Raw genomic sequence first — 27,932 nt, 5'->3', positions numbered from 1 at the left:
TTCCAAGTTTCTCAAAGGATAAAATCATACGTACTGACTTAATTTCATTAGAGATGAAAAACTATGATGAGGACCCAACCCAAATGGCTAGTTCGCAATCAAGGCGGCCACATGGTTGCACACCACTCTAAAATTAATTGGAGCTAGATTCTGATATCAGACTTCAAATTTTTGTCAATAGGTTTAACATTCAACTGAAAGCAAAGTCTGTTTATGGCACCACATTATGTCTCCTACTCTCCCTAGCCTCTGCAGTCGCATATTGGAGAGTGGAAACATCTCCCTTGTCATTCATGGGAAAATGTAATGGCTTGAGGGTTGTGTTGGCAGCAGATTCTTACCCCCCTCCGAAGCAAAACTAAGCAAAACATTTTAGGAAATGGGAATTAATAATGAAAAAACTAAGGAGAATAAAAAAGAAAAATATTAGAGAATAAGAGTGGAAGACCTGCCAAAAACATAAAGAGTTGATCACTAACCAGGAGATGCATTTTACCAAAAAGAAAAAAAAATAATAATAATAATCAGGAGCTGTTTTGCGTTCCATGTAAAAAACTCTGCCATAGCATGTTCTGTTTTGCATTTTGTCAACATAGGCCATCAATTCAATCACTAACACACGGGGAATATCAACAGAGGCCGGCCTATATAGCCAAACTGCAAATTCTACACAAAGAATGCTGAAGCGGTATTGCTTCCGCTGGGGAAGGCATATTTGGTTTCCTTGAACTTGTTTGTTTTTAAAATTTAATTACAGAGCAATGATACATACAAAAATTATGTGTAGGCAAGTGCAGAATCAACACGTAAGATCAATATCTTCAGGAGATGGTAAAGATGGTGTTTGGCAGACACTGTCCAGTAAGATGTGATCTGGTGGTAGTTCCCCTAGCCCAAGTTAAGAGTCCTCTTTTCTCAGAATGGAAAAAGGAAATGCCCACTAGAGCCCGGTGAACCTGCAGTCTGGAACATGGACGGTCAGAGCATAGACTGCCATTTTCACATTGAAGAAAACTGTGAACAAATGTGTGCTTCCTCAATCTACCAAGAATATTGGTGGTTAAGGCTGCATTTCGAATTCCTTATTTTAAGGACTTTCTCCTTTTTGCAGTTAAAAACTCTGTTCATAGGGACATTTTAACTGCAAAAAGGATATGTCCTTAAAATAAGGAATGCCAAATGCAGCCTAATTTTGTTTGAACAGCCTAAATCCTTCTCTCTCTCTCTCTGGTCACATAGATTATGGCATGTTAGTCTTTGAAATTAAAAGATGGCTAGAGTTAAAAGCAATTTTGCTCGAGTTAAGTGATGTGGATTAAAAAAAATGCACCCACCTAGGAGAATAAGAGACTCTGTCACCCATCAGATCATAAAAAAGCATACCGGCATGTGCCCATTTGACTTCTTCAAGTTAGTCGTGGAATGTCTGCACGAATGGGTTGAGGTGCTGGGGGTTTCACCAATGGCTTCAAGGATTCCATGATACTAGAAAAAGAGGGGCGTTTCCAGGGCTCGCTGCAGTTCAAAATATTACAATTGTGAGAGGAATGGATACAACAAAGGCAATAGACGGAACTACTAAAATTAAGATAAATTTGACAATTTTTACTCACTTGGCCCAGCAGGCCTCAATCAAGGACGCTACTTGAGGATTTACATCACTTGGAATCTCAAGCCTTTTGCCTCTAAAGCCAACAGCTGCTACAACCTGCAAGAAGGAAAGCAAGGAGCAATCAACTTAACAAGTCTGTAAGATTGAACAAGCAACAATAGCTTGGAGCCTGAATTGTTGAACAGTAAATAACAAAAGTGATTAAAAAAAAAAAAAAAAAACATAGCAGGAAACTGGCAGAAGACTAATTCTATGAACCTTGGCCACAGAACAACTTAATCATTAGTAGTTCATGAAAAGGAGTAAGACCCCATCAAGTATAACATCATGGAATTGATAAGAACATGATAGATCTAGTTAAATTGAAAATATGAATTAAAATCTTCACAAAGGTATCGAACATAAAGTGAGTGGAACCAAGTGAGTTGAATTGTATTAAAGTGAGTGGAACCAAGTGGTGTATTGTATTAAAATTTAAAAGGGGCCTCTAACATGCAAAATAGGGTCAGGTATGCAAAATTCAACTACACATTGCCCGTATGTATATTTCACATGTGGATGTAGGCACAACTTGCCAAACCACGTTAAATCTTGTGTTTCTCTGTTTTTCATTTTCTTTGTTGTTTTCTTTTCTTGCACGACAAAGTGAGGCCTCCTTTGTGCAATAATCAGATTCTTACATATGAAATATTTTATAGGGAACTTATAACTGGAGCCTAACATCCATCAAATTAATTAGTTCCTGTGTTCAGTCCAGACCCACAATAAAATTGTTACCAGAAATAGAATCTTAACAGTTAGATGCCACAGCTGTAAGCTTTCAACTTCACAGTGGTGGTGTCATCAAACTAAATTGCAGTGGCTATTAGTTGGGAAATCTGAGCCCATCTGAATTAGGCAGTATGTTATGAGAGAAAGCTTCAACTAGACAACCCCAAATAAATAGGATAACACTTTTTTGAATGCAGATAAGTTGCATTTAGTAGTAAATTTTCATAGAAATATTTTGTTGAATTTTTACATTTGTTTCATTTAATTACTTTATTGTTGGGTAACATGCTTGAATTTGGGACTGCAATATCCTTGGTCTTTGTTCACTGAAAGTAGCAATAGAAGGAGATCAATGTACCCACTCCACTGTCTTCATCAAAGAAAAGGCAATGATGGCTCATTCTGAAAGAAATCCTTATTAAATTCCAATCTGAATGGCTCTTCTGCTCTTCATTATGGGTGCTGAGTTGGAAGGTTGATTGAACTTGTATCATGGAAAGAAGGCTCCCACATAAATAGGACCTTTAATCTTTTACCAAAAAGTTAAATCATTACCAAGATTAAAAGAGAGAATATTAAAACTACTTCCCACCAATCTAGATGAAACAACAACCACGATGCTCCAACATGAAAGCCAGGAAAAAAAAAAAAAACTTCGGTACTGAACTGCATACTCCTAAACACATTGTCATGGATCAATAGATCCAATTAGGAATCAATACTTTAACCTTCAAAGTTTTTTAGTCTACTTGTTTAAATTATATTTCTAAATTATCTGTGTGATTTTATATTACTTAACAGCCAGTCCCCAACCATTAGTTTTGAAAATTGGCATGTTGGATACTCCATGGGATTCTGATGCTCCAGGGATTCTAGGGCACTTTTATGTAACATTTTCCTTTATCTACTTGCTTATTGACATAAAGTAACAGTTAATGTACACAATGGACACTTTTTTCATAAAATATTATCAAGTAACAAAGTCAAATTTACAAAACCTATAAAATATGGCCTAACTTAATACTTTACACTTTTCAATAGACGTGTCGGACTCCTTGAGGACCTGGACATGCATTGGATTCAAATTTCCTTGTCCCTGGTGCAAGCGGGATTTGATCCCAATCCTCCGCTACTACCAAACAGAGCAGAAGAAACCTTGTGTCCTTCCTCCCCCCTCTAGTATTTATACTTTGCTGCGAATATTTTTTCTTGGGTTGATCAAATCAAGTGTTTTACCAATAACATACCCTATAAATATGTGCATTCAATATTAATGATCTTTATATTTCAACAAATAAACCAATGAATGTACCTGGGCTGGATTTAAATTGCTCCAAGGTTGTTGTAGTGTCACAAGCTCCCACAAGATTACACCAAAACTGTAAACATCAGATTTCTCATTTGATGGCTCATCACGAAGAACTTCTGGTGCCATCCATTGAGGCTGATAAAAAAAAGGAATTAATCAAACAGAGCTTAATAAGTATTGCAAGCACTCCATTCCACTACACAACAATTCACATCAGGAAAATAACAAATAAAAAATAAATACGGAACTTACAGTCCCTGCAGCTGATTTGGATGAGAGAAAGGTGTTTGCCTTAAATCGGGAAAGGCCAAAATCACATACCTAATTGATCACAAGAAGCATTAGAAGGTATTACAGAAACTGCAGAAGCATACATCTGATGCAAACAGGGAGGACGATAGGGAGTGGAGATGGGGAAAACAGTCACACCCTTTTCCTGCAAGGGAGATTTGAGAATCCCCAATCCCATCAAGAATGACCTTGACATGGACAAATGCCCTGGGAATCCCTAAGATGAGACCAACTATCAAGAAGAGGTGAGGAACCGCCATCTTTTGATCTGTGTACTACTATTATGCAAAATATGAATTGAAAGGGTTGGACCATTTGTTTATTCACTGCTCATTCAGTGCAATGCGGGAGCATTTCTTTGGGGCTTATTATTAAGTGGTGCTTCCTCAAAACATTACAATAGGTTATTAAAGGTTGCCAAGTGAAGAGTCTAAACTGAAGGGGAAGACTAATCTGGAGCACTATCCCCACAGCTATATGCCAGGCTCTATGGAAGGAAAGAAATGGCAGAATTTTTTATAACAAGTGGAAGTTGAGGTGACAAGGAGAGCAATGGCCTACGTCTAGTCATGGCTGTTGGTGATATATATATCATGGGAATAAGATTTTGTTAAATGATGCTTATAAGAGGGATTGACTATTTATATATCATGGTTAGCTTCTACAGTCACTGTATAGGGCCTATCGTGGTTACTTAATAAGATATTGTCCAAAATTCAAACATATTGAGCTCACAATAAGATATAAAGAGCATGAATAAGGGATCATGTGTGCACCCGTGCACCACTTAACCTTAGATGAAGGGAAAATGTCCAATAGTAACGTTCACTTATTCATACCTTTACTGTATATTTTTTATCCACCAAAAGATTTGGAGACTTCAAGTCTCGATGAACAATGGGAGGATTCCGTCGGTGAAGATAATTCATTCCCTTTGCCTGGACATAGGCATCCCAAGCTCATGAACTCAATCAAGTGTAAACTTCATATCAGAAATAATAAATAATAAGAAAAAATCAGCTCACAGGACAATGATTTGCTAATCTTTTTTTTTTTTTTTTGATCAGTAACTCAACAAACTTCATCATAGGATAAAAAGGAAAATTTATACAAGAGACACAAATTCTGAAATACAGAAACATGGATAAGATAAGAGGATAAGAAATAAATAAATGTGAGACAGAACAAAATGAAATTTTACATAGCCATACCACATCATAGGCCATATTTAACCGACGTCTCTCATCCAACATCTCTCTTGGACCTGGCCTATGCAATAGCCTGTATAAGCTGCCTCTGCAACTCAAATGCCATAGTGTAATTATTTCTTCAAACTATATTTTACTTGTACTAAGTGATGTTAAGAAACCCCATGAAAGAGAAATATAAGGAGAAAATTATAGTTTGATACCTTGATAAATATTCTGTGACTATGGACAAGTTTGGGGGTTGGGTAACAGCCCCCATGAAAAGAACAACATTTGGATGTCGGAGGCGTTTCATAATTGCAACCTAATAAACAACACAGGCAGTGAAATTATACTTCAGACCTGGAATCCACAAAATAAATAAGCATAAAGATGCAATGAACATTTTCTCCAAGTACAGAAATTAGATCTTCATTATCCACCTTGGTTCATATATAAATTAACTTGTTAATAAATAACAGGGCCTGAGGGGATTGCAAAAACCAAATTAGTTAAACGCAATAAGATGTGGTTAGCAATTTTTTCTTTGCTACTTTATAGCCTACTATCCAACTGCTGGATAAGCAATGAATACCATTTTACTATTGTCTACAATAAATAAATAACAGAAAATTTTGTTGCAATATACCTCCCTCAAAAATTCCTTGAAGCGCTCTGCATGAAAATCTTGTTCCATGAGAATCTTCACAGCAACATCCTGAAAATAATATCTTTTATGAGAAATAATGAAATAGTAATTAGAGAGGTTTAACCAGTATAATTCAAATGGACCAAAAGAAAGATAAATGAGTATGATTAGAAACTGCCAAGTTGCCCCAACATTACCCTATAAACTTCTCTCTATTTTTTCTTTGTTGTTCTAAAAATTATTCAAAATCCTGCAGCTGTATCTCACAGAGAAACTTTTCTACTGTTCCCTTGATGTCAGATCAAGCTTTAACTGCTGTCAAGAAAATCAAGCAATGTTTTTCTCTAGTATAAACTAGCAAGGGGGCCCCTGCGTAAAGTAGCTGAATCCCCAAACCTTTTTAATTAAAACATATATATTTTCTGATATATAATCAGGATTGAGGAAGTGCAAGGACTTCGCTCGCCATCCCCATCACTATCCCTGACCGGGTATCCCTATTAATCCTCGTCATTGTTTTCTGCTGGACGGGGAAAAATTGCCATCGCTACTCTCTCTCTCTCTCTCTCTCCATCACTATCCCTATAAAGAAAAACAAATGCATAGAATGAAGTTCAGCCTTGACCAGTCTTAGGCTTATATTTCAAGCTCAGAACCAAAGGCATCAATTGGGGAAAGTGGGTCACCTAGATTTGAGAACCGTCTCCACTACCCTTGAAACACTGGACTCAGAGAGAGTAGAGAGACAGATTATATAATATTTTATATTTATAGATATAAATTTGCAATTTTTTGTTTAAATTTGACAGTCGGATGTCCCAAAACATCGGACTTGGGAGGGAGAGAATATTTTTCAGTTTAAATCTGAATTTGAACTAAAGTTGGATGACCCAAAACATTGGACTCATAGAGAAAGTAGAGAGAGATTATATAATATTTATATTTGTAAATATAAATTTGAAAATATTTCTCGTGTAAATCCAAATTGACATCGGAACTAAGTTGGATGAATTGAAATATCAGATTTGGAAAGAGAGAGAGAGAGAGAGAGCAATTTATATTTATGGATGATAGGTTATTTAATTTAGACCTTAGAATTTCCAATTGTTACTGATGAAGAAACAAGAGTGTATTGGTTAGGTAAAAAGTATTTAGAAAAATATAGGATGCTAAACAGCGGCACGATGGAGGAGGGCTCTTAAAGTTGAAGCAAAAAACTTTTTGTTCAAAGAGGTGAAGATATGGGCAGCTCATTCTAAAGATCAGGGAAGCTAAGAAGGCAACAGTCTTGCTGGTCGGATTGGAGGTGATTGAGTGGCTAAGAGGTTTTATCTCGGAAGCTTGCCTGAAGGAAAGTTAAGCAGTCAGAAGGATCTATCCACTGGCACAGGAAGAAGCTATTTAGTTGAATGTAAGAAAAATGCTAAAGGCTCCTTCATAGCTTTCTCAGAATTCTTTGATGAAGGTAGGAAGCAACAAGTCTGTTTTCCAGAAGGTAGGAAGAGCTGTTGTTGGAAAATGGTGGTCAAGACCTTGGACAACTATCTGTTAAAACTGATAACAAAAGAAGTAGAGTCTTCTGGGGAGAAAGAGGAGGTTCCTAAGGCAGTTGGTAGTGCTGATACACTTGAGAAGAAATTATTGACTGGCACTCAAGGTAATAGTAATCACACTGTGCTTGTAAGCTCAGAGAAGAAAGTTTGGTTGAGCAAGTTGGTGATAGAAGCAGAGAAACAGGTTGATGATTGGAAGAAGGTAGCAGATGCTCTGATAAAAAATCTAAAATTACAACACACTTTTGCACTAACACCCTTTGATAGCTGCAGAGCTTTGTTAGATCTGCTTGAAAATAAAGTAGAAGTTGTGGCCATGAATATCCTTGATGCTGATGGGACTTCTAATATATTTAGATGGACTCCGTCATCAAACTCAAAAAGATTTTTCTGTTACGGATGGAGTGATAGTGCATGTCATAGAGCTACCTTTTCATTTCTGGAACAAAGAGGTAGCAGATTCAATTGTGGTGCTGCATGGAGCTCGTCTAGACGGAGTGTTTTGGGATGATCTTTTTTTTTTTATTAATCGCCCATAGCTTTCCCCTTTACCCTTTTTTTACCCAAAGTGCTGGTTGCGTGTTTTGGGATGATCTTCGATCTGCAGATTTAATGCTTAGTGGTCTTAAGCCTGAGGATATACCCAGTAAAGTGAAGAGTAGATGGAATCTTTCTATCGGTTTGGTTGACTTCCTCCATTGAAGCTGCACTGTGGAGGGAAAGCAAGGTAGAAGATGAAGACATGGAATTTAGAGCTTTACGTGGAAGCTTGGGATTGGAAAGTCAACGAAGAAATAAAAGTTGCACGAAAATGGGTAGGCAGTTACTGGGTGATCCTAAAGTAATGCAGAAGGGGGAAGTCTAAGATGTATAGAACAAGAAAAAGGTTCGGCTTTCAATACATCCTATGCTCAGGTGGTGAGAGGTGGCACCAAGAATTGTTTTTCTAATCCTCCTAGTCAGAACAACCTATCGGGTTGGGTAAATCCGTAAATGGACCTGAACTGGATCTGCAAACCCAAGTCCAGGGTGTTGGGCCAGATCAGTTAAATGGGCTGGAACTTAAAAGAGGTTATACTTTGGACCAGAAAGAGTTTAATGATGGGCCAAGGATTGTAGGTCCAGAAGCAGCGGGCCAACTCACACATGAGGCTTTAAAAGGGCACGTGAGAGGGAAAGGAAGTGGCTAAAGGTACACCTAATTCCACAAGGGAGTTCATCCCAGTAGCTCAGCAATCACAGGACCTTTGTTTGAAGGAGAATGTCAACACCAAGAAGATTTGCAACGTTTCACCAGGAAAATGACAGCTTGAGAAGGTTACCTCTGTTTCAGTTGAAAAAGTATCTGTTTCCTCTTCTAGCCTTCCACAGAAAAAGCAGGCACAGGAAACAAAGGTTTCCTTTGTTCCTGAACCAGTCCCAATGACTCCTCCCCAGTCAGGTAACCTTGTCTATTCCGTTTTTGCTACTGATGTGTGTACTGTGCCTGTAACAGATAACCCAGCATCCCAATTGGACAGACTAGAAGGGAGGTTTAGTTCAGAAGGTGGTGTGAATAATGGGCAACTTTTGAAACAACAAGAGTAGTTAGAAGGAATTTGGGCCCAAATTTGTGTCTTATTGGAAGAGTATAAGAAAAATGAAGAGGAGTTCGAGTGGTCTAATAAAACAGAGGTGGAGGATGGGAAAGTTACTCCAACCAGGCAAGGACAACCTCCTAGAGTTCAGGTTGGAGAAGACTTGACAGGTGCAGGTGAGCCAACAAAAAAGGAGAAGAAAAGGAAATCTAAAAAAAAAAAGAGATCAGAGGTGGAGAGATTGATTTCTGAAATTGAGAGAAACATTGAATTCAGCAGCAGAGGGGAGAGAAGAAAGGCTCCCCTTTAAGGGAGTTCTGGGTTTGAAGAGGGGCTGTTGTTAGTGTGAAGCTTCATGAAGATTATTAATTGGAATGTGAGAGGTTTGGGGAGTGCAAGAAAAAGAAGGCTGATTAAGGATTTCTTGAGAAGAGAGAGACCTGATATAGTTTTGCAACAGGAAACCAAACTAGCAGAGTTAGACAGAAGGTGGTTAGAAGTGTTTGGAAATCAAGAGGAGTGAAGTGGACTCAGCTCCTTCCTGGGGAGCTTCTGGAGGTCTAGTTACTCTATGGAGAGAGGATGTGGTGGAATCAGTTGAGGAACTTGTTGGAAGGTTTTCTGTGTCTTTGAAATTTGAAAACTTGGGTGATGGGTTTACCTGGGTCTCCACGAATATATATGGGTCAAATAATTATAAAGAAATGAATTGTGGGAGGAATTATATGGAATTAATGGTTTATGGGATGGCCCTTGGTGTTTGGGGGGAGATTTCAATGTCATTAGATTTTGTAATGAGAAATAACCCTCGAGGTGTTGTTACCTCTAGTATGAGAAAGTTTAATGACTTTATTAAAACCTGTGCATTGAAGGAGATACCCTTGTTGCAGGCCAATTACACATGGTCCAACTTTCAGGAAACCCCCCTTTGTTCGAAATTGGACAAATTCCTTTTTAATGAAAAGTGGGAAAATCATTGGAGGGATTTGGTGGCTAGAGCCTTGCCTAGAGTAACCTTTGACCATTTAGGACCAGAGCTCTTGGGAAGCAGACCTCGTCCCTTTAGGTTTGAGAATATGTGGCTAGCCCACCCTGATTTTGTGCGTAGGGTTGTGGAATGGTGGAATGAGGAGTTGAAGGGGGTAAGGTGGGAGGGAGTCAAGTTTTATAAAAAGCTAAAAAGGCTTAGATCCAAAATAAAGGAGTGGAATAAAAGAAGACGTGGTAAAAGAAGACATTTTCAAGGTCTTTAAGGAATTTGCAAATAAACATATAGTGAACCTTGGAGTTAATGCCACCTTTCTAGCCCTAGTTCCTAAGAAGTTAGATGCAAGACATCCCAAAGATTTCAGGCCAATTAGTTTGGTGACGAGTATTTACAAAATTCTGGCTAAGGTCTTGTCCCTGAGAAAAAAAGCAGTGTTACCCCAATTAATAAGTCAAGCCCAAGGGGTATTTGTGCAAGGAAGACAAATAACTGATCAAATTTTAATAGCTAATGAAAGTGTGGAGGAAATGAGGTATGGCCAGCAAGGGGTGGTTTGTAAATTGGATCTAGAGAAGCTTATCATTTAGTTGACTGGAGTTTCTTGTTAAAGATTCTTAGAAACTGACTTTGGTGATAGGTGGTGTAGGTGGGTGAAGGGTTGCATCAGCTCCTGCTACTAGAGGACTAAGGCAAGGTGATCCCTTTTCCCCCTTTCTGTTTACTCTTGTAGCAGATGTTTTCAGTAGGTTACTTTCTAAGGCTGATAGGGAGGAGGTAATGTCCCAATTACCCATCTCCAATTTGCGGATGATATCATCATTTTCAATTAAGGGGGCAACCTACGGAGAGCGAGGAATCTAAAGAGCTTGATAAGTTACTTTGAAAGTGTCTCTAACCTAAAAATAAATCTGAATAAGAGCTATGTAGTGGGAATAAATTTGGATGACAGGGTCATTGAGTTCATTGCTGAGTGCTTAAATTGTCAAGTGGCTTCTTGGGCTCCCTTTAGGTGCTAACCCGAAGGAAAGTAAGTTTTGGACTCCAATCCTAGAGAGGTTTGAAAAAAGATTAGCTACTTGGAAAAAGAACTATATCTCTCTAGGAGGTAGAGTAACATTGTTAAGAGCCACTCTAACTAACTTGTCGATTTATCATCTCTCTGTTTTTATAATCCCCTCTAGGGAGGCAAAGAAATTGGAGAAATTAATGAGGAATTTTATATAGAAACTAGGGGAAGAAAAAAAGGATCACTTAATAAGGTGGTATATACTGTGTAGAAGTAAGGAAGAAGGTGGACTGGGGATAGGAAATTTGGTCCTGAAGAACACAGCTTTGTTAGGTAAGTGATTGTGGAGATGGCCCTTGGAAAAAGGGAGATTATGGCATGAGGTGATAGCTAGTATTCATCGTCGCTCAAATAATGGCATGAGGTGATAGCTAGGATTCATGGTTGTTCAAATAATGGCTGGGATATTGGTGTTTCTCAACGAGCTACTTTGACAAATCCTTGGAAAGCGATTCATAGCATCCTTCCCCAATTTCTTAATCTTGTCAAGTATGATGTTTGCTCAGGGAATTTTGTTCTCTTTCGGGAAGATGTTTGGGTGGGAAATTCAGCCTTAAAAGACCTTTTCCCTTCTCTCTACTCTATTTCCTTGTTTAAGAATAAGGTTGTCTCTAATTTCCTTCCCTCCCCCTTTTTGTCTTTGTCTTTAAATTGGGATTTTTGCTTCCATCAGGGCTTGAGGGATGCTGAACTTGGTGATGTTTCTCAACTTCTTTTGATTCTTGATAGTGTTTGTTTGGATCCTTTATAGTCAGACAAGAAGATTTGGTCCCCCACCCAAAAGGCTCCTTTTCTTGTGCCTCCTTTTTGAAAGCTCTACGTAATCTTCCTCCACTCAATTGGTTTTTCATGTAAAGGAGCTTTGGGCTAAAAGCCTGTTCCCCCCAAAATTATCTTGTTTTGTTGGGAAGTGTTTTATGGGAAAATCAATACTCTAGACTACCTACAAAAAAAGAAGCCTTTTATGTGCCTGTCCCCTAGCTGGTGTATTCTTTGCAAAGCTAATGGTGAGGACTGCTTCCGCTTACTAATTTCCTGCTCCTTTACTGTTACTATTTGGGAATGGATTTTTGCCTTGTTTGGTTGCAGGTGGAATTTACCCACTGATGTAAGTATGCTTTTTGACCCGTCGGTTTTTGTATGGCCCACAAAAAGAGGGAGGATCATGTTGAAATGCATCAAAGCAGCTACACTTTGGACAATTTGTGAGAAAAGAAATGCAAGAATTTTTCAAGAAAAGGAACAAAGTCTCCCAGATATCAAAGAGTGTATCTTAACAAGGGCAATTCATTGGTTGAGAACTTCAGAATTCTTCCATTTGTTCTCCTTTGATGACTTTAGAAGGAACTGCATAGAGGTGGCTAGTAGCTCCCTCAAGAAGGAAAGGGCGTCTATAGTATGGACTCCACCGCCGGAAGGCTGTATAAAACTGAATTTTGATGGAAGCAGTCAAGGCAATCTTGACCCCTCAGGTATAAGAGGGGTTTTGAGAGATAAGGATGGTAATATCTTAGCCTTGTACTCAGGCCCAGTGGGAATAGGAGACTCAAATAGAGCTGAGTTGTTGGCAGCTTTACAAGGTGACTCCAAGATTGTTGTAGGTTGGTTACAGATCCAAGCTCAATTATTTGGTGCTACAAGAACCTCTCAAAGAAGGCCAACCGGTTATTAAGAAACATGAATGTTAGCATACATGGGCTGGAAGGTTTACAAATGCTATGGCAGATTATCTTGCTAAACAAGGGGTATTGAGGGAACATTTGTACTGGGTACCTTGTAATCTTGATCTATAGTGCTATGTGATTTTCACCTTTTAAGGGAGGTCGCACCTTGTGCCTCTCAGTGGGATGCTAGTAATAGTTCTCATATTTTCTTAATATAATTCTTCTTCAATTATCAAAAAAAAAATTATTTAATTTGGTAAAATAAATAAATAAGATTTTATTGGGACAAGACTGCTACAAGCTATCTCGAACAAGACCCAACCCATTAACAACCCTAAATATTGGGCTCAGAGAGAGAGACTTTGAGATGACTTTTGTCATTATTATTTTCGTTTTATATAATGGCATCATTGTAAATGGCTAGATGTTTAGTAGAAAAAATGAAAGGGGGACTTTGAGATTCCATTTCGTGCAAGGAGAGCCTATTACCACACCCCCCCCCCCTTTTCTTTTATATATCATGTATAGATGCAAAATGTTGACAGTCATAATTTTGTGTTCCACAAAGCAAGGAAAAGGGGACAAAAAGCACATAAGACTAAAATGGCCCTTAGACATGGAGAGTTAGGGAATCGTAAGATATCTGTTGGTACAGTGGTAAATAAAACTGGGTTTGAGAACAAAAATATAAAGCAATTACTGTGGGATACCATTTTGCGCATGGAGAGACATCAACCATACACCATTCTGCTCCAATATATATATAATTACTATGAAAAATAAGTCCAAAATTACTTTGGAACTGCCTTAGGGAAGTGCCTAACAGCTGACAATCTGACAGAGAGAGGTTGGGTAGTAGAACCAAGCAGATGTGTCCTATGTGGCAACAATTCTGAAAAGTTGGAGCATCTCTTCCTGCACTCCAGATTTAGTTGGGTAATTTGGATGAAGATGTTAGAGGTTTTTGGAGTTTAGTCGTGCCTCCCAAGGTATGTGTTGGATCTGTTACGGGGTTGGGGTCTAAGAGGTCTGTCGAGAAGAGGTAAGATTGTATGGAAGGTGCTGCCAGCGGCAGTAGTGTGGTCAATCTGGTTGGAAAGAAACAAGAGACTCTTTGAAAATCAGTTGAGATCAGAGGAGGAAGTCTTAAGAAGCATTTGGGGAAGGTTACACTCCTGGGTGGCAACGCACAAACTGTTCAAGAATTGTCCTTACAGTTCTTGTTTGGAGTATAGAAATCTTTTTGTATGATGCTATTTTTTGGTTTTTCTGAGTTGTACAAAGCTTTGCCTTGCTCAGTTCCTCAGTGGGCAAGGCTGGATCTTTTTCAATCTTCTGTTAATGAAATACTTTACCTTTTATCTCAAAAAAAAGTCCAAAATTACTTTAAATAGTCATTTCAATTTCCTAATAATAGTAAATTTCTAGAGGACTTGAAATCCCATTCTTAAGACACCTACAACCATAAAGTAAAAATTGGTTTAGGAAGTAGAAAATTCATCTATTTCTCATGGTTTCTTTTCTTGATTCCATATCTGCATCACTTCCCATTTTTCTCCTCTGATTTCTCTATCAAAAACAAACAAAAAAAAAAACACATAGGTCAACTCTGTGTGCGTGTGTCTGTGTGTTTAAAAGGAAAATGATAAAGGTTTCTTGAGTTCTGAGGATTGCATTCTGGAACCATTTCATTGGAAGTCTCAAAATTCCTTTTTTTAACCTTAGCAGCCTGCATTTGTGAAGAATGGATATCTATAACCATGACCCTGAATGTTGTAGCAAAGGCAAACCAGGTCCATCTGGTGTGAGAGGAGACACTAGGGACTCTCATTGAAGCATTTTTGCTTTATTTTCAGGGTCCATTGGCCAAGGTAGCTCCACATTGGCAGAATTAACAGCAATTGTGCAAGGATATAGGGTGACTACATCTTGCAATTTCCAAAATCTGATAATAAAAGGGGACTCCAAAGTGGTGCTGTGGTTGATGGAAAATCAAGAGTTAAATCCCTGGGGACACAGAAATATAATGAAGGAAATAAAATTATTAACAGGACAAAGGGTGGCTGAAGTGAAATGGGTCAATAGGTCCACATATGGGCTGTGCATATGTTGGCTAAACAAGGGGTAGACAGAATTCGGTTGTTTTGGGGCATGACAGGGAATCCTCACTGCAAAAGTATGAGCTAAATGAAAGAAACCTCACTTTTAGGGAAATCTCACTCCTTTCTCAGAGCAAGTTTGGTTTATTCGTACACATTCATTCTTTTTCTTCTATAAAAACCTTGGTTATCCATCCCCCCCCCCCACCAAAAAAAAAAAAAAAACTGACCCTGAACATCAGGTCTGGACCGTCTGGTTTATAAGCAGAAATACCACATCACACAAACACTGTGAACAAATATTTTAGACAATTACATAGCAGTTTCACCTTATGAAACCAAAGCCTCCAAGTTGCCATCAAATTGGTTTCCTAAAGTCACTAATATCAAAAGTCAAAACCAATGTTATCAGACTTGGACTGGACTGGATGGTCTGGACCGTCTGGTTTATAAGCAGAAATACCACATCACACAAACACTGTGAACAAATATTTTAGACAATTACATAGCAGTTTCACCTTATGAAACCAAAGCCTCCAAATTGCCATCAAATTGGTTTCCTAAAGTCACTAATATCAAAAGTCAAAACCAATGTTATCAGACTTGGACTGGACTGGATGGTTGACCGTGAGAACTAGGATGGCCATAACAGCTTCTTTGTTTGCTCATTCTTAGAAATGTTTACTTGGTCAAAAATACCACCATTAGATATAAAATATATATATATATATATATTACTGTTATACCCTCTAATATCTATTGTGAAGAATATCTTTAAATGATATTCTGGAACTATTTTCTTTTTTTTTTATTTTGCAATTTTATTTGGATGAGGAAAATGGTTGAATTGTTAAACCTATGATCCAGTCACCAAAAAAATTCAATGTCTGCTGTGAGTCTGACAGCATTGATAAAAAAATGCCAGCCAGGATATTCTATATACTACCGCTATCCAAAAAAGAGAGGAAATTTACAACCAAAATCCAAAAATTGTTAAGCACAGGGTCAAAGCTCAGTAAATCAAAGGACAAATGCTTACCGAACCATGCCAATCAGCACGATGGACAATTCCAAAGGAACCTGAAATGCAGAGTGTCAGGACCATCCAGTAAAGACTCCTACAAGATTATTAGGATCTAACTACATAGCATGCATGTCAAAGAAACAGGAATATATCTAGAAGGCAAAACAAAAAATACCTGCTCCAATTCTCTCCTTCAAAACAAGATCACTCCATGGAATCTCAAAGTCCTCCACATCAAGAGAAAGTTCATTAGATTTACTTGCTAGTAGTTGACCTCTCTCAGTGAATTTAGTCTCAGGTAAGGCCAGAACATTTGGATGGATACGATTTAGTGGGATGGGAGGTTTTGAACTTCCAACATTGAGAGGAGGATTATACAAATTTTGTGTCAGTTCATGAGTATTTAACCAGGCATCTTGTGGAAGAGGTGAGACAAATACTTCATTATTGTTATTTGAAGGAATCAATGGATTGCCCGTATCAGTGTTCCTAGGAAATTGTGGATTTGTAACATCTTCTTTATCAGCAGCAGCATCTTGTGATAAAACAAAAACAAATGGCATCTAATTAAAACCACTATATACCTGTTAGTTGCCAAACTGTAATATAGAAATAACCAAGTCAGAGCTCATCATATAATGAGCAGTCAAAAAGAATGCCATGTATAAAATTATAAATTGATAAGAAAGCTTGAGCCTCAGGCCACTTTAATGACCAGAAAGAGAACAAAGTGAGACAAGAGACTATTATCTGGGAAAAATTTACAAAATAGATCCTCTTTAAGTACGAGTTGAAGCTTTTAGAAGCATTTCCCAAATTCTTGGCTCTGACAAGACCTTGAAGATTCATGTGAACATGTGAAATTACTCTATTTGCCAATAAATATATGTAAGGCATCTCCTTTTTTATAGAAACTTGGAAGGTAATCAAGTGTTTTTTCCAACTGCTTTTGAAGTGATTTTAACAAAAAGAGGAAATTGAGAGCTGTCATTCAATGGACACCAGGGTCAGCTAATAGTCTTGCAAATGGGATTAGCAAAACGGGTACAAGGAACTCGTTGTTTTGGGGAATGGTACAATAAGGGGGAAAATGTATGTGATACTAATTACGAGGATGATTAGCTGAAGCTGACCATCCAGTCACCTTTTATGCACCCAAAGCTTTTCAGATTTAAAAAAAAAACACTTTACTGATCAAAAAAACAAAAAAAAAAGTGATTCTAACAATTTAAGGTGCTGACTCCTTCACATATTGGTCTGATGCCAAAGCCTTGCTGGTGCTGATTCCAGTAAGAGTCATCCTCTTTCCTGTTACCACTCACTTCCTATTTCCCTTATCTACCCCTTTCTCTGTTATTGCTCTGAGGGTTTTTTTGTTATTAAAACACATTTGCTCTGACCAATCTATCCTATCATGTTAAAACACCATTGCCAGTGTTGCCACAAAGATCAGTGCACTCTATTACGTTAAAGTGTCATTGCTGACATTGCAAAAAATCCTGTTGGCATTGGATTGGAATGTTTGGTAAAGATGTGAACTCTTAGAATCGTTTCCCAGTTTCCTTCAAATAATGTGGCATGCTAACATTGGATTGTTTTGTAAAGATGCTTACAGCCATCTTCTGTCATTACCCTTTTTATCCCAATAGATTATAATAGCAGAACTACACAAACATTCTCCAAATATTGCCAATATTGAGCAGATATTATCAGCTCCAGATCATACCAGCACGGAAAATGGATGTCTCATTTTATTTGAATAATTGCATGAAGTAAAATAATCACCTGCTGAAGAATCATCAAATACGAGATTAAGTGATTGACAGTCCAAGAAATACTGTTTTGCCAAGGACCTGAAATTCTCGGTAGTTTCAGGTGTTCTGAACTTTGGAAGACGTAGAGGTGAAGAAATTGAGATGGAAGATGGACCATTGAGCAAAGAATCAGGCTCGCATAAGCAACCAGGCTTTTCAATCAAATCAACCAAGTATTCCCTGAAACCATATAAATATACTTAGCAACTATCTCAGAGGGAAGAGTCCCCACTCCAACTTTTTGCTTTTGCATTTTCTTTAAGGATATTCTTTTCGGTACATAGTACATTCAGTAAAAGAGTCCCGGAAAGATAAGAGTGAAATCATACATAAAAGCAAAAGCAAAAGTTGAAAGGATATCTTAATTATAAATTATCAAAAAAAGGATATCTTAATGATATGTGGACATCCTCAGAAATAAGCACAAGGCATCCCAACAGACTGTAACATCATATATAATTATATTCCACAATCTAGTGCATAAAATACCCATATATCATTAAGATTTCCATCATAGTTGTCAAGATGACACCTAGGCGACAAGGCGCCCTTTGAGGCTCGCCTCGCCTAATCGCCTAACAGTTTTCTACTTCCTACTATAAAATACTTTTTTATTCACTCTTTTTTGAGATTATAATTATAAAATAGACATTATTAAACTAAAATAATCATTTTGTGTGTTTATATACTAATTTCTTTTTTATTATTTTCTTATTTATTAGGGTTTAATCAACACAAACATTGCTAAATGCTGTATTGAACCCTCGAAGACTTATAAACCTGAACCAATAAGTACTACTACTACTACTACTACCAATACTTTTTATTTTCTTCTTTTCCTATAATAAAAATAAGGGTTCAGCCCCTATATTTTTTTAATTCTATTTTCCTTCTTCCTTTTCTTCTCATGAATATGTTGATTTTCTATACTTTAATATGAAATTTATACTTTTCTTATGAAAATCATGAATAATTATTAAAGAAATATGGTTATGGTACCTAGGGAACTACCCTAGGATCTATGTTTTTAACATAAAAAATCCATTGCCTAGGCGACTAGGCACCCCCCAGTCGCCTAGCCTCACCTTGGCCTTGAAAACTATGATTTCCATAGAATGTGAATAATAAACGCCTGCCATGGTGTTAAACTTTGACATGCATTTCACAAATGAAATATTCAGTACACAACAAAGAAGAAAAATACTTTATTTTATCCCTTTCTTTTTGTGTTTTTCCCCCTTGTCTCTGTGTTTGTGTTTACTAGGCTATGACTTAGGCTGACCAGCCAAAACCCTGGCACTAGGTCAGCTTTGGGCTGCTTTCTTAGAACCTCAGTTTGCACTTAAACCTAAGAACCCCAACCAGATCTAAACTTGGGTATTGCTCAGGCTCAGGCTCAGGCTCAGGCCCTAGAGAACCAGAACCAACTCACCATATACTTTTCTGGAAATGTATTGACAACAACTTTGTTGTTTGGTTTAATGGCCAAAATGTCAAGTTGCCTTCACCAGCCAAAACAGTGGCACTAGGTCAGCTTTAGGGTGCTTTCTTAGAACCTCAGGTTGCAATTAAACCTAAGAACCCCAGCCAGATCTAAACTTGGGTATTGCACAGGCTCAGGCCCTAGAAAACCAGAACCAACTCACCATATAATTTTCTGGAAATGTATTGACAACAACTTTGTTGTTTGGTTTAATGGCCAAAATGTCAAGTTGTCTTCAACAGGACTTGGGTCCTCTTTCTTTCCTTTTTTTTTATAAATCTTGGGTCCTCTTTCTAGTCACTGTTTATGTGTAATTCTAGTCATAACATTGTATCTCAAGCTAAAATGGATCTAGCCAACCTAATCTGATTCAATTAAGTTAGTTCTTTGGATGGTAATTATGATCTCATTTAATGTCAGCTTGGGCTTGCAGTTGGATTTGGTTGGCCATTCACACTGAGGGTTTGGCTTCCATTTCTGCTAAACGCAATTCATCCTTCCCAACTTGCCATCTAGTTTTCTTCAAAAATTAGAGAAAATAATCAGTCCATTATCCATGGGACAGAGGATACTAATGTGGTGCAATCACATTTTGAAGCCAGGCACATGAATCTAATACCAAGTATGGGAATGGAATGACTAGAAATTACCACATGATATGGCAATCCTAACAATGTCAATAAGCTTAAATGAGGATTCATTAGCACTTACAGAGAGATCATGTTTCATCCTATGCACAACCTGAACAATGTCTGTTGTAACAATTTCTTTTGGGTTACACAGTCATAATTGTTGATGTGGCTAAATAAGATTAGTTCATTAGACTTTCAGCTCAAATATATTAGATACAAATGCTAATCTTGCTGGATTAGATACAAACAAGTAATGGAAGATTTAATTTTTTTTCTTTCTTTTGTAGGTTTTTTCCCTTTTTCTTTCTCTTTTTGATCAGGTCCGTATTCTTTTGCATCTGGTCAATAATGTAAACATCTCATCAAAAATAGGAAATAGCAGAGTCATGAAATCCAGCCCCAGGATCAAAAGGGGCAAGACCACAAGAGAGTGGGACTGGTAGTTTAGTTTAAATAAATATTTCTACGGTAAAAACTTGCGCAGTTAACAGTATTTCTATGAACCTCTTGCAATGAACATACTATATATTGCCATATCATGATAGCTTCTAAGAGAGTCTTTGAGGAACAATGCATACAGCAACCAACACCAGGGGTAGCAGATGAGTTTCTCATTGCTCCTTGTGGACATATTTCTAACTGCCTCCTCTTACAATAAATGTTACAACAACTCATCAAAACTTATGGTTCTAGCCAATGCTAACACTTTTAACTTGGCACAGAACTTGCTATAACATGGTAATGATGCTCCAATCCGAACCGAAGCCAATGAAAACAACTTAACAAGAACCATTGGCACAAAGCATGCTTAGAAAATTTGTCATTAAAAAAACATCAAAATGGTGTGTAGGGTAGACAGCAAGGAAAAAGAGCAAAATCAGAAGATTTTATATTACCAATACATAAAAGAGGAGTTCGACCTCTATTGGTTGAGTCCAACTTTTTATTTGTGCTTGAATTCTTTTACTTTGGTTCTATTTTAATTATGATCTCACTTTTTCCTTTCTCCATTTCTCTCTCTCATAATAGTTTTCATGATCAACCCAAAAACATTTTCTTCTCTCTTTTCTTTCTTTCATGATAGTTCCACGTGTCAAAACCGTGTTTGTAGCTTTTTTTTATAAGAAAAAAGGAAAAAGTGTACACAAAAGAGAAAAGGAATTGCCTCAATAAGAAAGCCACAACAGGAACCTCCAACCTCTTTCTATAATCCTACAGGAATTGCCTCAATACCTTCCACGGTTCCACAAATGCCCAAAATGACCCACAAAAACATTAAAAAACAAATAAACTATAATCCTACCATTCATAGTTACATGTAGGCACATAACACCATCACTACCATAAAATAATGAATAGTGATGCCTGTAATAGCTCTCATTTTTTGATAATTGAAATGTCATTTTATTAACAAGAAATGAGAGCTATTACAGGTATCTCAAGGAGAGGCACGGGGTGCAACGTGCAACCTCTCCTTAAAAGAAAATTACAGGATAAACAGTAGGGGATAGATTACAAAGCAGACCAGTAAAAATTTTCCCCATTAACCCCTTGTTTGGCAAGACTCAGCCAGAGCATTTGCCAACCTTCCCACCCAGTGTAAGCTAATATCCATGTTTCTAGTTAGCCACTTAGCTTTTTTTAAAAGATCCCTGTAGCACAAACCACCGAGTCCAAATCTGCCAGCCACCCCACAACAACTTTAGAGTCTCCTTCAAGTATTAGATTTTCCACACCAAGCTGATGGGTTCAATCAACATGTGTTGGTGTAATTGTCTTGAATCCTCAAAGATTTCAAAACCTAAGTCAAAGAAAAATGTCCAATCAACAAATTTTTGAAAAACTGGGCTAGGCACCCCTGTACTTTTTGAAATTTCTTTTCTTTCTTCTTTTTTCTCATGAATATGTTGATTTATCATGTTTTAATACGAAGTTTATACTTCTTTTATGAAGATTATAGATAACTACTAGTGAAATTGCTATGGAGCCTAGGGAGTTACTGTGAGATTCATGGTTTTTATTTAAAAGAAAATCCATCGCCTAGGTGCCCCTGTTGTCTAGCCTCGCCTTGGTGTCTTGAAAATCGTGCAAAGCCTTCTTTAGTTTTGTTTCTAGGCCTCTATCACCATCTTCAGCCAAAGCTGGAACTAAACATTCCTTCGTCATATCCAACTCCAAAGATTTTTCTTTGACTCTTTTTTTATGAATAAGATTTTTCTTTGACGTCACCAATAATACAAGAACCTGATGATGTCTTCCTCTTTAGCCTCTCTAAAATAATAACTCTAAACTCCTCTACAAGAATCCACATGGCCACACCAGCTTAATAAGACTCCAGTTGACATTTTTCCTATCAACATCAGTAAATCTACCAACATCACTAATTGACTTGACAACTCAAAAGGCAAAGCATGAAGGAGTACTCTGAATACAATATTCCAAACCAATTAACCAAATTTGAAAACTGATCATTTAATATATCCTGCTAGTGGTTTCCAACAATCAAATTCAAAATTCAGGAATTCAATTTTGTGAACATTCCCATTCAAGAACATCTACAGCATCTTCCTTTCTCTACAAACAAAATAGGAACAATCCTCCACCTAACAATTTAACATCAACAGGATAGCCCAGCTTCCAATCAAAACAGAAATGAACTCTTCATCTAGAGTTCCCCCTAAGAATTTTCCAACCAAACAGTGATCCAACAATTCTAACCTATGAATTTTTTATTGGTAGCTATTGAAAAGATTAATTAATTGCGAGAAGAAATGTATACAAACAAACATGTTACTTGCACGGTTGCACCTCATAGAAGATTAGGCCAGCCCCTGCTGCCTACCCCATAACCTTGTTACTTTACATACTTCCCCCTTATTTGTCATCCCACACATCAAGTATTTCCTCGTATCTTGAATTTCTTCAAAGACTGCATCATATGTTCCTTAACAATTTCCCAACAATCTTGAAAGAATCCCATGGAAAAACCATTAGGTCACAATACTTTACCTCTATCCATGGGAAAAGCTGCTCTTGAAGACTTCAAAAGAAGAACTCAAAATTTGTCTAATCAACACATATTGATTATTATTTTGTTCTTCTTCTTTCCTGCAACAAAAATAGAGGCTCAACCCTCTATTTTCTGAAATGTCTTATCTTTCTTGCATTTTTCATGAATATGTTGATTTTCTATGTTTTAAATGAAATTTATACATCTTTATGAAGATGTAGGGAATAATCCATCCAAGAATTCATGTTTTTTTGTTCAAAAAAAAACCATCACCTAGGTGTAGGCAATAAGGTGATCCCATGTCGCCTATCTCGCCTTGGCGCCTTGAAACTGTGGATGGCACTACTTTTCCTCTTGCATTTTCACAATCCCATTTAGGAAGAAACATTTATCTCGGTACTCTTGAACTTGCAAGAGTGTAGTCTTCCCATCTGTTCCAACGATTACATGAATCCACCTAACTTTTATTCTATCAGCATGTATACATAGTTTGTAGCAACACAGAGTCACTGAGAGAGAAGATTTAGGTGCAGCTCAATTATTCGAAAAGAATGTGATATTTGAGTTAGAAAGGATCAATGCTAACAGGGTTGCTTCTTCGGTGATGGAGAAAATTCCTAACACAGTAAAAAGATTCAGAAGACAGAAAACTAATCAAATAGTGCAAGTTTCTAAAATTTTTGCCAGATTAAAGATAGGAGTATTTGGGGTGGGGCCGAAGAAGAAGGGGAAGAAGATAAAGAAAGCCTTTGAGAAAGGAAGAGAGAGTTCTGCTTTAGACACTGAATGTACTGAGGAAATGGGCAAAGCTTGATGTTTGGTTCTAATTGGAATTGAGGTTTTGGGTTCAGGGCGTTTCATTGTTATAAGGTAGGGGCTGGGAGGGTTGGGTGGGATTGTTTATTTTTGTGAATTTTGGAAGGAGCTTCCTTGTGATCTTTGGTTTGGGCTCATAGCTCATTGTTTTGCTGTTGGGGTGGGGGCTTTCAGCTTGTCTCGCATGGTCCAAAATGTCCCTAATTTCCCTAATATTTCCACAACATATTTCCATTTCCATGGGTAGCAACATGAAATTTTACCAGAATCGACATACTCCCCAATGAACAGTACCAGCACTATGTGAAGTACAAGAGATAGTTTCCACGACATATTTCCATTTTCACTTCCATGGGTAGTGACATGAAATTTACTGGAATCAACATATTCCTCAATGAACATTATCAGCACTATGTGGAGTATAAGGGATAGTATTATAACATAAGTTGGTAACAATATTGTATATATGTGGAGTAACAACGTTATTGTTCGTCTAACTTGATTACCACTTTGAGCTAGCTCAATATTCATTTCAAACATGAAGTTAAATATTAGTTTTTGTTTGTGTAATAGATTATTTGGTTGATCCATTGCAGCCATTTACACTTTTTATGAGTTCAAATTTTGCTTTAACTCATTCTATCATGAAGCTCTGAATCTTAAGGAGGGCAACTTCAGAAAGTATTATTTTGTCTATAACCTTAGTTTCTTAGCTTTGTTTAATGATTTGGAACAAGATAATCTAAAAAGGTGTGCCTATTCTTTTATTTTTCATAAATTATCATTCTATATTTTACAATGTTTCCACTGTGTCTATAATTTTTACAATATTTCCGACATTTCTCACATGTGTCTTATATTTGGAGAGTCAACATTTCCACCAACACCAACATTAACCTTGGTCTCTCATGGTCATTAGGGTTGATTATCTAAGGGGTCAGGTTGAAAGTCTTGGTCTTTCCTTTGTTGGGTGATTTTTTATCACCCTGATGCATCTTCTTTAATTAGTTTCCTTATTAAATTTTCTTTTTTTATTTATCTTCAAAAAAAGTTCATTAAAAGGAAAGAATGCTCGCAAATGGCATTGAACATTGTTTTTGGGGTGGGGGGGTGCATTAGAGGGTGCCCTGGGAAGCTTAGGTGTAGTCATACCAATTTAAAGTCTTGTTCTAAAGGATCCCAAGGCCCATCAATTACAATAGATATGATTTATCTGTATTTTTTACCATTCCCATGCATCTTTTCAACCCCCCCCCAAACTTTTGGTTATCAACATGCTCATTTTGCTTCAGTTTCCATTTCTTCTCTATTCTTCACCTTCTTTGACAATTAGTATTGGTTTTGTATTAAACAGCGCCTTTTTGGGGACCTTTAGTCCTGTTCTTATGCTATTCACATGAAGCAAATTATGCTGATAATACACTTTATCATCAATATCAAGGTAAAGAAGCCAAGGCCCAAGCAACACAAAATACCTGTCAGGACCAAACCGCACAAGACAGGAGGAGGCATCATCTCTCCTACAATATTTGCAACCTTTAGCAACCCGGCAAGGTAAGTCAATTGTGTCTGCTAACACCTGTAAAGTGTACCAAAAATGCAAGTGAACCTCCTCAGACTTGACAAAATGGTTTCAATCCTATGTGTTTCTTATATAAATCGAACAAGATAAAATGTCTGCAAACGAACATCTAAATGGAGGCATAATGGCAGAAGTCTTTATAGCAGCAAAAGATCAAAGAAGATGCAAACAGATCAGGTCATATTCAAATCAGGATATATCCGAATCCGATCTGACACTGTTCATGTCTGATCTGATCCGGTCAGATCTGATAAGCCTTGATTTGAATTCAAATCCTATCGGTAAGTCGGATCTTCAGATCTGATCCGACCCGACTTGTTTTCTTTAAAAATTAATAAATTATTAAAAGAAAATAAAAATATACCAATTTAAATAAAGAAAGAACACAGAACACAAGTATTTTTTTAATTATTTTCTTCATATATATACATATTTTTATAAAAAATAAATAATATAACAAATTTATAAAAATACAATATAAATAATATATTTATAAATAAATATATAACATATACATATGTATTATATATATTTATAAATATACAACATATATTGGATCGGATCTTCTCAAATCGGATAGGGGTGATCCAAATTCGACCAAATATGAGCGGATCGGATCATGACCCGATCCATTTGCACCCCTAGTTAGCTAGGACGAAGGCACAACCCTCCCCCCTCCCCACACACACCAAAAAATTGAACATATCAAAGATTTGAAAATACAGCCACCATGAACTTTAAAATGTCAAATATAAGATAAGAAATTTACTTTGAACAGAAGAGCACGATGTCTGCAAAGGCCAAATGATAGACTTCCCAGTGGAAACACAACAGAACCTAAACAATCCTTTAAAACCTCACTGCAGTCCTTCCAGTTTGAAAGGAAACCATCTTCTCCTGTAGAAGCTGCACCCCTTGTGACAGCGACAAAAAGCTTGGTTACCAGAATTATAGCATGATTAAATGAATTCTGGACACTTGTAGGTATAGCAATGTAAACTACTCACCCCATGTGATGGCAGACAAGCCTTGCAAGCTGATCAACCATTTCCTTTTTAGTAATGCAGCTACAGGAAAGGTTCTGTACCCTACTTTGTAGCTCTCTCAAACCAGGATCACCGCGTTTATCAATTAAAATCACTTCAATTGATGAACCATCACAAGAATCAACACCCTTGAGTGATTCAATAGATGGGATCCGACCAGTCTCTTGGAGATCAGAGCAAACTGTCCATACATAAGGATCCATTCCATGAATCACATAAAATCCATCCGGAATCTTGTCAAAGTAAGATAAGCAACCATTCACCTGGAGCAAGCGAAATAAAATGGACAGATAAAATCAGATTTTAATTTGCACCTCATAAGAGTGACTGGTCAAAAAAAAAAGAAAAAGAATAGTATATAAGATATCAGTCTGTTGGTCAAAAACCAAAACTACCTCTTCTTTCTGATATAAGTGAAGGTGATGAATCAATTATTCAGTGAAGTAAAACGTATCTTAAAGATCGAATCTCATTATTGATACTGGTATACTTATAACAATAATAACGACTGGGAATAGATAGCAAGTTAGGTAATTTAGGCAATTGTTATGAAACCCTGAAAGCTATTTGAATTATAATGTACAACCTTACACTCATGGCCTAATTCAGTGTTTATTTCAGATAACATTTCAGTGTAGCAAACAGAAAAGAGGGCAAAATAAATAAACTTTCTGGATTCCATCGTTTCAGTCATGAATTTTCTAAATGAATTAAAGTCGAGGAAGTCGAGGAATGAACATTAAAATTTACTTTATCAAGAGGGAACAATCAAACCCTAGAGGCCAATTACCACGAAGCTTAAAGCAAACCAGACAAAAAACATGGAAAACTCAAATATGTATAAATAAAAGTAAAAGCGTACCCAGAATCGATGAGACATAGCCTCTGCCGAGGAAGAAGAAGACCTGAGAGCGGATTCATCAGGGACGGGATCCAAGAAATTGGGATCATCAGCACAAGTGGCTTCTGATGAAAGCCGAAGCGCCAACGCCAGCTGCAACTGATAACTCTCCTCAGTCTGCTGAGCCCAGCTCTTGGACGAAGAAGATCCTCCCGCTTCCACCACTTTCAGCCTCGACTCTCCACCACCAACCTTAAATCCATCTTCCTGCAATTGACCGAAAACTTCCTGATCATTCGCTACCACAGATAGCGGCTGGTTGTAATAATCCCCCGACAACGAGCTCTCCCCAAAACTACTCCCACTCGACTGCCTCTGCAATCCGATCGACGGAAACATACTCCCGATCCGTCCTCCCCCTTGCTGCAGTCGATGATCTCCATCCCAATCGAACCCCCTCTCCGTCTTCCCTTTGTTCTTCTCCGCAGACAAAGACTCGTAGAACGTCACTGGCGCTGCACCTGCACTACCACCCGCCACAGAGAACTTGGATGGCTGCTGCAGCTGTGCTTGCTGTTCTTCAGGATATTGACTCAGCAGAGTGTAATTGGATCGCCTCCCGGGCATTTCCATAGATAGAACTCAAATATCTCTACAAAACCCTAAAAGCCGCCATCGTTCCAGAGTCAATTGAAGGTCTGATGCTCTTTCTCTCTCTCCCTCTCTCCCTCTCTCTCTCTCTGTCGGGGAGAGAGAGAAAAAAAAAAAAAAGACCAAATGAGAAGAGAGTGGATTCGGTTGTTTCGGCGTCCGCCGCTCCGCGTCTGAACGTCTTGAAATTGAAACCCACACGCACACACGCATGTGAAACGAAATACTCCGCTCACAACCTGCACGGCTGCTTTCTTCTTTTGTCCT

General features: G+C 37.6%; 1 protein-coding gene across 7 annotated transcripts; it reads right to left on the bottom strand.

The window, feature by feature from the left end:
* Positions 1–490: 490 nt before the first annotated feature.
* Positions 491–27,932, bottom strand: CTR1 (Protein kinase superfamily protein). 7 transcript variants are annotated; one of them, XR_016077468.1, is made up of 17 exons: positions 27,036–27,899; positions 26,135–26,436; positions 25,897–26,041; positions 25,021–25,124; positions 17,576–17,784; positions 15,966–16,325; positions 15,806–15,846; positions 5,820–5,888; positions 5,395–5,495; positions 5,195–5,279; positions 4,823–4,921; positions 3,945–4,013; positions 3,696–3,827; positions 3,413–3,576; positions 1,614–1,708; positions 1,384–1,515; positions 491–956 (listed from the first exon to the last, which is right to left on the bottom strand). XR_016077468.1 is itself a non-coding variant. In XM_010245383.3 (16 exons), exons 1-15 carry the CDS (start codon positions 27,645–27,647, stop codon positions 1,407–1,409), a joined length of 2,532 nt encoding a protein of 843 aa, XP_010243685.1. In that variant the 5' UTR covers positions 27,648–27,899; the 3' UTR covers positions 491–963; positions 1,384–1,406. The 7 variants fall into 7 exon arrangements, 3 of the variants coding, with proteins under 3 accessions (XP_010243685.1, XP_010243694.1, XP_010243703.1); XR_733634.3 differs by lacking the exon at positions 3,413–3,576 and having other exon boundaries at positions 491–963; positions 1,335–1,515; positions 27,036–27,932; XR_733635.3 differs by lacking the exon at positions 3,413–3,576 and having other exon boundaries at positions 1,335–1,515.

Source organism: Nelumbo nucifera, chromosome 6, assembly GCF_055504915.1.
Source record: "Nelumbo nucifera cultivar China Antique chromosome 6, China Antique-T2T, whole genome shotgun sequence".
Lineage (NCBI taxonomy): Eukaryota > Viridiplantae > Streptophyta > Magnoliopsida > Proteales > Nelumbonaceae > Nelumbo > Nelumbo nucifera.
The sequence above is the reverse complement of the archived record's forward strand: the minus strand, read 5'-3'. Positions and strand labels throughout refer to the sequence as shown.

Excerpts from the sequence above, each read along its gene's own strand:
- CTR1 (XM_010245383.3), bottom strand. The coding sequence starts at position 27,647 with ATGGAAATGCCCGGGAGGCGATCCAATTACACTCTGCTGAGTCAATAT. Across the intron at positions 26,437-27,035 it reads CTATGTCTCATCGATTCTGG|GTGAATGGTTGCTTATCTTA; the intron begins GTACGCTTTTAC and ends CGCTTGCTCCAG. Across the intron at positions 17,785-25,020 it reads GTGCGGTTTGGTCCTGACAG|GGAATACTTGGTTGATTTGA; the intron begins GTATTTTGTGTT and ends ATATGGTTTCAG.